Here is an 11,883-nt window from a genome sequence, read left to right on the forward strand (position 1 = left end):
ATCTATCAAACAATAACCCTAATCAATAGCTAAGAAAGATCTCTCTTTTCTGTGCTCAAAATATCCCCTTGACTGCGCCAAAGAAACCCTAAAACGTGTTGGTATTTATACCTTTTCTGTGCTCAAAATATCCCCTTGACTGCGCCAAAGAAACCCTAAAACGTGTTGGTATTTATACCAAATACCAAACCAATTCAGAATAGGAAACAAGTCAAGTCAACCCGAGCCTTGCCCGACTGGCGATCGACCGCCACAAAGCTCGCAGTCGACCGCGATCAAACAACAGAACCAGAAGAATCCTACAAGGCATGGCGGTCGATCGCACCAAGTCCAGACTCGATTATAGGGTCCGTGCACGAATTTGGTCGACCGGCCTTGCATCGCGGTCGATCGAACAACTCCAAAACTGTTCCCCCTGTGCCCAAAATCTGTTTTTACCAAATCTTTCGCCGATTCTACAATTATCTACCTCGGCAAAGTTTTCCCAAAACTGAACCGACACCAACCAAAGCAAATGTCTCACTTATTGTGTTTAGTACGAAGTGAACCAAATTCACGATAACGGACTCAATCCACAACAAGTCGAGACCCGAATGAGAATGTGATCACTCTCCAAAAGTCAGTATCAACTCACTAAATCAGCTGCATCATAAAATGACTGCCTACGTATCCTCTTGTTAAAGGAATCAAGCTTTCATGTAGTTCTCCTAATGGCCTCCAAAGGTCCTCAATCAACTAGAAGAGTTCTCAACCCTTCTCCAACATCACCAACAACTCTACAACTGATAGCTCTCCTAATGGCCCCAAAGTGAAACGATCCAGACACCTCCATCTGAGGTGAACCAATGGCCATATCCAAATCCTAATGATCTGATCAACACTCTCCACCTGCTAAGAGTCAAATGTGACATGTCTGCTCAGAACAAAATCAGAAGCCAATACCTGATAATCAAACACGCCTCTGAATCCCAAACGTACAATCAGATCAAATCTCACATCCTCGATGTGACCATATGTTGGACGACCAAACATCTGATGCAATCCAAAATCTAAAGCAGCTCCACTATATCCAAAATCTCTAAACGCAGCAGTCGACAACCTATGACTAAGATGACACATATATGTCGAAGCCCGTATATCAAAACTAATGCTTGATATCAAATAGCGATCCTCCTCCAGTAAGGAACGACTCATCAAAACTGTCATCTTATCTCGTCGCCCCGATATTTTCTCTCTAATGAAGTGTCTCAAACTGTCGTGAGCTTGGCACAAATGCAGAAAAGAACCCCTACCAAAATCAGAATAATGTGTTACCTTTCTGCTAATACACTTTCTCCATCTGTTGTTGACTACTAGGACTTCATACCAATAGGACTTGGTTGTAATCCACAAATACCTAGAACAATTCCCAACATAGGAAACCAAATACCGATTACCTTCCAATGATGCTTTCTTGGAAGGCTTCCAAATGCTAGAATGAACACCACCTAGAAGACCCCTCGTCCGGTGAATAGAAGTGCAAAACTCCACCTCGGTCTCCTTGCTCATACCAATGTGCTCATAGGACTTCAAATTGCAGGTCAAAGCACCTCTCCATAAACCAAATTGTTCGTGCCATTAAACTTCTCCACATCTATCTTCATAGAGTGAATACTTAAATTTTGTACAGTCTTCACGCCAGAAGTACCCTCCACAACTTCTTCTTTCTCAGCCATCTTTCTCAAAGCACCAATAAACCAATGCGGAATAAACGAAGAATAGATCCAAAATACGAGAAATGTAGATTTTTACCTCCAACTGAAACCCTAACAAGAGCCTCCAAAAGATCTCACCCCCACACGACGGAAGATAAGATCCACAATAGTAAAAATCTTACATTTATCACCAATTGAAACCCTAGACGAGCTTCCAAAGCGATCTACCCCTCCACCAATCCTCAAGCATAGTATGTGCTCTGATACCACTTGTTGTGCGCGGAAGCCACCAATCGTTGTGCTTTAAGGAACCAAACCAAACACCGAGAGAGAAGACCAAACAAACCAAAATAACGACACAAACACAAACAATCAATTTTACGTGGTTCGGTAAGTTGCCTACCTCCCGGGGCAAGGGAATATGGGTTTTCACTAATAGAGAAGGAGAGTACAAACTAAGATTACAAATCACTCAAAATAAACCAACTAATCTCACCAACAAAGCTCTCAATCTCTCAAACAATAACCCTAACCAATAGCTCAGAAAGATCTCTCTTTTCTGTGCTTAAAATATCCCCTTGACTGCGCCAAAGAAATTCTAAAACGTGTTGGTATTTATATCAAACACCAAACCAATTCAGAATAGGAAACAACTCAACCTGGGCCTGACCAGACTAGCGGTCGACCGTCACAAAACTCGCGGTCGACCGCGATCAAACGACATAACCAAAAAAATCCTACAGGGTATGGTGGTCGACCGCGACAGTCGACCGCACTAAGTCCAGACTCAATTCTAGGGTATGTGCATGAATTTGGTCGACCGACCTTGCACCGCGGTCGACCGGCCTTACACCGCGGTAGACCGAACAACTCCAAAACTGTTCCCCTGTGTCCAAAACCTTTTCTTCACCAAATCTTTCGTGGATTCTACAACATTCTCTAATTAGTATTCAAATAGTAACCTTTCCATTGCATATAATATTCTAACATGTTTTCCCCCTAAAGTGAGTTCGCTACCAACCGCAGTTGCACCATCCGCCATCCGCCAAAATTTTCCTGTGAACTTCTCACGGCATACAATATACTAAAATATTTTTTTTGTTCCTCTAGCCTAGAAGGCCACTTTTTCTCTTCTTTTAACTTGTTATGGTTGTTGTCAACAAGTGCATTGAGCCCCTCCAAGTCAGGTCAAATCACCTTGTGCCTTGAGACACTCTAGGTTAGGGAAGATCAATTATTGTGTCTTGCGCCACAGAATTACCCGCAAATGTTATCAGAAACGCTATTTGGCTCGTTGATTAACTCGCGACCTCAACTCGCGCCTACGTGGAAGGATCCACGTCAGCAACCCCAATTTCTGATCCCGTGACCTTCCCTTCCTTCCCTAATTTCTGATCTCTCTCCTCACTTCAGAAAAAATCCCTAAAAGAATCTCACTCCCCCTCCCAACCCTAGCCCCAACTCCGCCGTGACTCCTTCGCCGTCCCCTGACTCCGCCATGACACCGCCGTCGCCGCCTGACTCCGCCGTCACACCGTCGCCATCCCCTCAGATCTCCATCCCCCCCACTTCAAAACAGGTACCTTTCCTCTTTAATCCATCAAAAACCCTCGATTTCGTGCAAATTTCACTTCTTTCCATCTGATTTGATATGATTTTTGTTTGCATCTTGTTTAATTGAAACCTACTTACAAACTATTTTGGCTTGAGAGAGTGATGTGTTAATTCGATTTCGTGGGTCTTGTGGATTTTACTGGTTAATTAAAAAATCGTGGGTCTTGAGAGAGTGATGTGTTTAATTTCAAGATGGGGATTTTGTTTTTATTTATGAGCTTCATACCAGGAAATCATGATGTAGTTATTATTTAGTTGAAATCATGATGTAGTTATTATTTAGTTGGTCACAAATTTTTGTTTATTTAAAGATGAAGTAACTAAAAGAAAAGGAAACAACTGCAAGTGTTCATTAGCATCATAACCTTATACAGAATAATTAATTTAGATTGACCTCCTTGTTAACTAATTATGTTTTGGTATGTCAAGGAATAAAATATGTGTTTTTCATGATGCTAATTATCAGTTTCAGTCAATTCTTTGTTCAGTTTCTTTGTTCAGTTTCTGTTAACTATTTTTCTGTAAAGTTTATTAATGATCAATTTAAACAAGCATGACAGATATTGAGGAGTTTGTTGATGTAGTTGATGATGCCTTGAATAATTGCTCGGTTGATGAGAGATCTGAGTTGCCTCAGCACACTGATCAGCGGATTGAGCAAAATGAGCCTAAAATTGGGATGGAGTTTAATGATCCAGATGAATTGTTTGAGTTTTACAAAGACTATGCAAAGAGCAGTGTATTTCCAATTAAGAAACATACAAGAAGGAGAATGAAATGGGCATTGTTAGAAGTATGACTTTAGTATGTGGTCGAGCTAGTAAACATAATAGTACTTGTCAAAATCCCTTAAAACCACAAGCAAGCTACAGAGTTGGGTGTAATGCAAAGATAACAGCTAGGTTAAATCTGGACGGAAGATGGGAAATATCTGTGGTTGTTGTGGAGCATAATCATGGCCTTAGCCCTAGTAAAAGTCGTTTCTTTCGATGCAACCGAAGAATTAGTGCACATGTTAGACATCAAATTAATCTGAATGATCAAGCCGGAATCAGAATCAAAAAAAATTTCAGCTCACTTGTACATGAGGCTAGTGGATATGAGAATCTGTTGTGTGATGAAAAGGCTTGCAGGAACTTGTTTGATGAATCAAGGCGTTTACGTCTCGACGGAGGTGATGCTTCAGCGATTATAAAATATTTTCCAATGATGGTTGCAGAAAATTCAGGTTTCTATTTTGATATTGAATTGGATGATGAAGATCATTTAAAAAATGTATTTTGGGCAGATGGTAGGAGCAGAGAAGCTTACAAAGAGTTTGGTGAGGTCATCACTTTTGATACCACATACTTAACTAATAAGTATGATATGCCATTTGCACTATTTGTTGGCGTTAACCATCATGGGCAATCAATTTTACTTGGATGTGGGTTGATTTCAAAAGAAGACACAGAGACTTTCATATGGCTATTTACAAAGTGGGTTGAATGCATGGATGGATGTGCTCTGCAAGGGATAATAACTGACCAAGCAAGAGCCATAAAAAATGCAATTGAGATTGTTTTTCCAAACACTAGACATAGATGGTGTTTGTGGCATATAATGAAGAAGCTGTCAGAAAAGTTAGGAAAGTACACTGAATATGAGACCATCAGTTCTACCATGAAAGGAGTGGTGTATGACGCACAAAGTCCACAAGAGTTTGAACAATAGTGGAATGAAATGGTTGACATGTATGGATTGGAGGATTGTAATTGGTTAGGTGAATTGTACGAGGAGAGAAACCGATGGGTTCGATGTTTTGTCAAAAATCGTTTTTGGGCAGGAATGTCAACTACTCAGCGAAGTGAAAGCATGAATGTTTTTTTTGATGGATATGTCAATTCAAAAACAAGTCTGAAACAGTTTGTTGAGCAGTATGAAAATGCATTAAGAAGCAAGGCGGAAAAGGAGATGCGGGCCGATGCAGGGTCATTTTCAAAAGTAAAAGCTACTGCAACAACTTATGATATGGAGAGTCAAATTCAGGGAGTCTACACTTTAGCAAAGTTTAAAGAGTTTCAAGCTGAATTCACGGGAAAGGTATATTGTGATATTGTAAACTATCAAGAGGGAGCAGGGGTGCTTGAGTATGTCATTCGGAACTTGACTTTGCGGTTGGAGGGCGGCAAAAGGATTCCTAAATTCTTCATGTAGTTGTCAGTTGTTTGTGTTTAAAGGCATAGTATGTAGGCATGCTGTCACGCCCCGAAATCTAAAACGGAAATTCATAAAATATGGGGTACGCGACAGCACGAGACAAGTCTTATGCACGAGTTAAGCCTGGCAATTCATATCACATAGTTTATTTTCAAAATATTCATAAACCTGCTGATGATAGAAATCAGAGCAACTATATATATATGATCGGTACTTACAGCCCACAAACTCACCGTTATAAGCATTTTTACAAAACAAAATAAAATGTGCTGAAGGTAACATCAACAAGAAGAGGCTCTCCATACAACGCCTCTCAGCCAAAAGCTCAAACCAAAAGTTCGGCTATTATGAATCTACGCCGGATCTGAAAAAAATTTAAAAATAACGGAATGAGCTAGCGCTCAATGAGAACATTTCTCACTAGAGTTCCTAGATAACTAACAAAATAGTAATAAGAATAGTTCTCAGAAATTAACAAATTTCAAGTTTTGCATGAGAAATTCACAGATAGCAGAATATGATCCAAATATCGTAATATTGTCATTTTTAAGAAGAAAACAACAATTATATTTCCTTTCTCATGTGCAACTGAATAAACTGTGAAATTTCTTGAAATCAAACCCTTTTTGAATCAAGGTAAACATTAAGAAGGAAAAGAACTACTAATTTGTACAAAATCGGAGAATTGTTGTTTTCTTAATTTCACAGTCAATTATCAGAATCTTATTTCTCGATGAGTATTTCATGAATGTAAAAGTCACCCCATAGGTCACACTAAGGCTACGAATTTTAGCCCAGTAGCAAGGGAATGCGTAAACCCACCTAACACTGCCATAGGCTACTGGCCAAATACAGAGGGGCCAGAACAGATTTCAGAAGGGCCAATACAGAAGGGCCAAGGCTAATACAGAAGGGCCAAATAAAGGTGCATTCACCATATGGCAGGCAGAACCAATCCATAGTGGACTATTTGAGGGTTTGAAAACATTGAGATCACATGTCAAATGAGAAATACTTTGCATATCAGAATTTGCAGATATTTTAAATGAAATTGACAAGGCAAAGCTTCTCATTTCTGTTAAAACAGTTTACGGATATTTACTTTTTCTTTTATTAGATACTAAGTCACGGAAAAATCTTTGAATCCGTTAAACTGTTGAAATACGTTCCAAATACTTTATTAAAACTTTTAGATAAAACAAACTCCACAAGTATTTGAAAATTGCGTGAGAGCCAAATTTATTTTTCATATTTATATAGGAATCGAATTTGCTTTTCATATATTATACGGGGCTAACATCGTATTATAGGATGGACCATAATAGACATAGGTCAAATCTTTAATATACATGAAAAGACATATTATTTATTTATTTATTTCATCACAAGACAAATCAAATATAAAACTCATGTAATTTCATATTATAAAAATACTAGTGAGAAATGAACTCACCTCTAGTGGTCACGACTTTCTCAAAATATTAGTCTCCCGAATATCAACCAGAACCTATAATGTAAGATATATGACTAATTATTAATTCAGAACAAACATATATTATAGGTAAATCAATTCATAATCTAGAGCCTAATAATTTCAAATATAATCAATAATAATTAAATTATGCAGTGCATATGAATTTGTTGCTATCTCTGGTAATTCATCAAAATTTTATAATTCTCATACACTAGCTTTTGGACTTTTTAGTAATTTATAATAATATAGGGGTTATAGGGAAATTATCAAGTCTGAAAGTTTTATTGTTTATTCATCAGATTAGACTTGTTTACAACTGAACAAAAGACAGGGGTTTAACAGATATTTTCTTGCCAATTTCAACCATAACTCATTTTACTAAGGTCGGTTAGAAACTTTTACATAGTCCAGGGGCTTAAGGTAATTTTCCTCTCCTTATATCATTTCAACAGATCATCTTCCTCCTCCCTTCTTTCGTTTCTTTCTTCTTCTTCTTTCTTTTTTTTCCTGTTCCTCTTTCTTTCTTCCTCTGCTTTCTCCTTTTTTCCTTTTGGTTTTCTTCTCCTCTCCTCTCTCTCTCTCTCTCTCTCTCTCTCTCTCTCTCTCTCTCTTTCTCTCCGCCATGGCTGCAGAACAGCGACGAGGAAACCGCCGACGACCAAGACCGGCCGATGACGAGTCCTTGCCGGATCTAGGGTTAGTCTATTTTCCTTTCTTTTCTTTTTTTTTCTAATTTGTTTCATGTATCCTAAATACATAAGAAAATTCCTTTTGTAAACCCTAGATTCCTTTATTTCACATTCATAACAAGTTAACTTCCTCATTCATTTTATTTTAATTTGATTTACTAAGATCTCTATAACAAATTTTACTTTTCTAAACTAAGAAATTTTTAGATCAAACATGAGGATTGACTTATACCTTACTGATTTTGAACTTGGGGATGTTGATCACGTTTCTTCCTCTTCTTCTTCTTCTCTTTTTTTTTCCGTGGGTTTTCGTTGATTTTTTTTTCTGTTTCATTCTTCCATCTCCTAAGTTAGCAGCTTAAAAAGAGAAGGTGGGAGACAGAGGCTAACGAGCTCAGAGTTGCTAGGATCATAGGGATGGTTTCATGGATTAAAGGAGAAATGAACACATCATTTTGGGACTCTCCAAGAGGATCTAAATGAGCCAGCTCAAGCTGTAAGCTTCTCTCTCTCTCTCTCTCTCTCTCTCTCTCTCTCTCTCTCTCTTTTCTATTTTATATCATTTTATTTTTTTATATATTATCATCATTTTTTATGTTTTTTTTTCTCCCCACCTAATAAAAAGTTTCGTCCTCAAAACTTAACATACCTATATCTCGAAGAGTTCTGGATATCTCTCTCGTATAGAATCTTCAGTCTCCCAAGTAGCTTCTCTTTCAGAGTGATTCTTCCACTGAACTTTCACATATTTGATTATTCGGTGTCTAAGTACTTGTTCTTTAAAATCCACAATACGTTCTGGTCTTTCCTCATAGGTCAAATCTGGCTTAAGCTCCACTGGAGACAACTCCACGATCTCATTTGGATCTCGGATGAACTTCCGAAGCATCGATATGTGAAATACATCGTGTACTCCAGACCTCGGATGAACTTCCGAAGCATCGATATGTGAAATACATCGTGTACTCCAGACAGGGCTGGTGGTAATGTTAATCTGTACGCCACTGGACCAATACGCTCTAGAATTTCAAAAGGACCAATGAATCTCGGGCTTAACTTTTCTTGGATTCCAAATCTTTTCACTCCTCGGGTAGGCAAAACCTTTAAGAAAACATGATCGCCTACTTAAAATTCTAATTCCCTTCTTCTTTGATCAGCATAACTCTTCTGACGACTTTGTGCCGTGCGAAGACGTTCTCGAACTAATTGAATTTTATCAATTGCTTGTTGTACCAATTCCGGTCCAAGAAGTTTCCTTTCTCCAACATCATCCCAATGAATAGGAGATCTACATTTCCTTCCATAAAGAAGTTCATATGGTGCCATCTGAATGCTAGCTTGGTAGCTATTATTATATGCAAACTCGGCCAAAGGCAGATAATCTTCCCACGATCCTTTCATCTCCAGAACACAACATCTCAACATATCTTCTAGTGTTTGAATTGTCCGTTCTGATTGGTCATCGGTCTGTGGATGATAAGCTGAGCTGAAATTTAGTTTAGTCTGCAGAGCTCTATGCATACTTTTCCAGTATTCTGATGTGAACCGAGGATCTCGGTCAGAAACTATTGATATGGGTACACCATACAACCTTACTATCTCATTAATGTACATCTTAGTCAGCTTTTCTAATGAAAATTTCATATTGATAGGTAAAAAGTGTGCTGACTTTGTCAATCGGTCAACAATCACCCATATTGCATCATTCTTTCTCAAAGATTTTGGAAGGCCAGTGACAAAATCCATGGTGATCTTTTCCCATTTCCACATTGGTATGTCCAAGTTATGGACTAATCCAGCTGGTCTCTGGTGCTCAGCCTTTACTTGTTGGCAAGTGAAACATTCTGCAACATATGTGGCAATTTCCTTCTTCATATTATTCCACCAATATATTTCTTTCAGGTCTTTATACATTTTTGTTGATCCAGGATGCATAGTATACAGAGAGTGATGTGCCTCTTTTAGAATCTTTTTCTTTATCTCTGGTATGTTAGGCACACAAACTCTAGTTCCAAATCTCAATGACCCATCTTTATGTATCTTAAATTCTCCTCGAGTGCCTTCTTCCACATCTTTCTTTATCTTCAATAGTTGAGGATCATTCTACTGGTTTGCTTTAATTTCATCTAGCAAAGAAGGTTGTATTATCATATTTGCTAATTTAATTCTAATTTGGTGGATTCTAATTTCAATTCCAGTACGGTCCAAGTCCTCCAATATTTTTCTTTGAGAAGTAATTAGGCAAGCTAAATTGCATGAATTCTTACGGCTCAAGGCATCAGCAACAACATTTGCCTTGCCAGGATGATAATGGATGGTCATATCATAATCTTTCAGAAGCTCCAACCATCTTCTTTGCCGTAAATTCAACTCCTTCTGGGTAAATATATATTTCAAACTCTTGTGGTCAGTATATATTTCACAATGTACTCCATATAAATAATGTCTCCAAATTTTGAGAGCAAACACTACTGCCGCTAACTCAAGATCATGAGTGGGATAGTTTTGTTCATAAGGTTTTAACTGTCTTGAAGCATATGCTATGACTTTTCCATTTTGCATAAGTACACATCCCAATCCTCTTCTGGATGCATCACTATAAATAGCAAAGCCTGTGTCTCCACTGGGTAATGCAAGTATTGGAGCAGACACTAATCGACTTTTTAGCTCTTGAAAGCTTTTCTCACATTCATCTGACCAAATAAATTTAACTCCCTTCTGAGTCAGACGAGTTAGAGGTGAAGCAATACGAGAGAATCCTTCCACAAATTTTCTATAGTAGCCAGCCATACCAAGAAAGCTACGGATCTCCGTCACAGTAGTCGATCTGTCCTATTTAACAATAGCTTTTACCTTCTCAGGGTCCACAGAAATCCCTTCCTTAGAGATGACATGCCCAAGAAATGTTACTTCCTTTAACCAGAATTCACATTTCTTAAGTTTCGCATACAGTTGTTCTCTCTTTAATGTGTGCAACACCTGTCTCAAGTGCTCTTCATGTTCTTCTTTACTTCTTGAGTATATCAGAATATCATCAATAAATACCACAACAAACTGATCCAAGAAAGGTTTAAATACTCTGTTCATAAGATCCATAAATGCTGCAGGTGCATTTGTGAGCCCGAATGGTAAAACTAAAAATTCATAATGACCATAGCGGGTTCGAAATGTAGTCTTTGGCACATCTTCTGGCTTAATCTTTAATTGATAGTAACCAGAACGGAGATCAATCTTTGAAAATACCTGAGCTCCTTTTAATTGATCAAATAGATCATCAATTCTCGGTAATGGGTACTTGTTCCGAATGGTTACTTTATTCAACTCACGGAAGTCAATACATAGTCTCATACTTCCATCTTTCTTCTTCACAAATAACACTAGTGCACCCCAGGGTGACACAATCGGCCGAATGAAGCCTTTATCTAAAAGTTCTTGTAGTTGTATCTTGAGTTCTCTCAATTCAGCAGGTGCCATTCGATAAGGAGCCTTAGAAATGAGACTCGTACCAGATACTAGGTCAATTGAAAATTCAACCTCTCTATCTGGGAGCATTCCTGGAAGTTCATCTGGAAATACTTCTGGAAATTCTCGGACAATTGGTATCTCTTCCAAGCTTGGTTTTCCATCATCAACCATCTCAACTGAAGCCAAATAACCCATACATCCACTCCTCAGTGCTCGATGTGCTTTAAGGGCTGAGATGATTTTTAAGGGTTGTTGAGACTTTCCGCCCTCAAAACAAAATTCGGGTTGGCCAGGAAATTTGAATACTACTTTCTTTTCTCGACATAAAATAGAAGCATGACTTAAGGATAACCAATCCATCCGAGAATATAAATTTTACCCCTACAACCTTGATTTGATACCAATATACTACCCCTAGGTGTACTAACAAGCAATTCTTGTTGTAGGGTATCACATGGTAATTTGTTTCTCTTAACAAACTGTACAGCAATAAAAGAATGCGATGCACTAGAATCAAATAGTACTCGAGCAGGAACTGATGCAAAAGTTAGCGTACCTGTCACCACATCCTGGTTTGCTTCTGCTTCCTTCTCAGTCAAAGAATAAACTCGGGCCTTGGCTTGAGGATACCGATTCCCACCACTGGACTGGCCAGTCTGGAAAATATTCCGAGATGGTTGTTGTAGGGGACAATTTGCTATCTTGTGATCTTTCTGCTCATCTGTCAGCGCCGCATTGGTCGTCAGCT

At 38.5% G+C, this 11,883-nt stretch overlaps 1 protein-coding gene across 1 annotated transcript; it reads left to right on the forward strand.

Annotated features, from left to right (window-relative positions):
- The first annotated feature begins 4,103 nt into the window (after positions 1-4,103).
- LOC109827664 (protein FAR1-RELATED SEQUENCE 4-like) lies at positions 4,104-5,021 on the forward strand. The gene has a single exon (XM_020394675.1). It carries the CDS (start codon positions 4,104-4,106, stop codon positions 5,019-5,021), a length of 918 nt encoding a protein of 305 aa, XP_020250264.1.
- The last annotated feature ends 6,862 nt before the right edge of the window (positions 5,022-11,883 follow it).

Source organism: Asparagus officinalis, unplaced genomic scaffold, assembly GCF_001876935.1.
Source record: "Asparagus officinalis unplaced genomic scaffold, Aspof.V1 AsparagusV1_Un350, whole genome shotgun sequence".
NCBI classification, from domain to species: Eukaryota; Viridiplantae; Streptophyta; class Magnoliopsida; order Asparagales; family Asparagaceae; genus Asparagus; species Asparagus officinalis.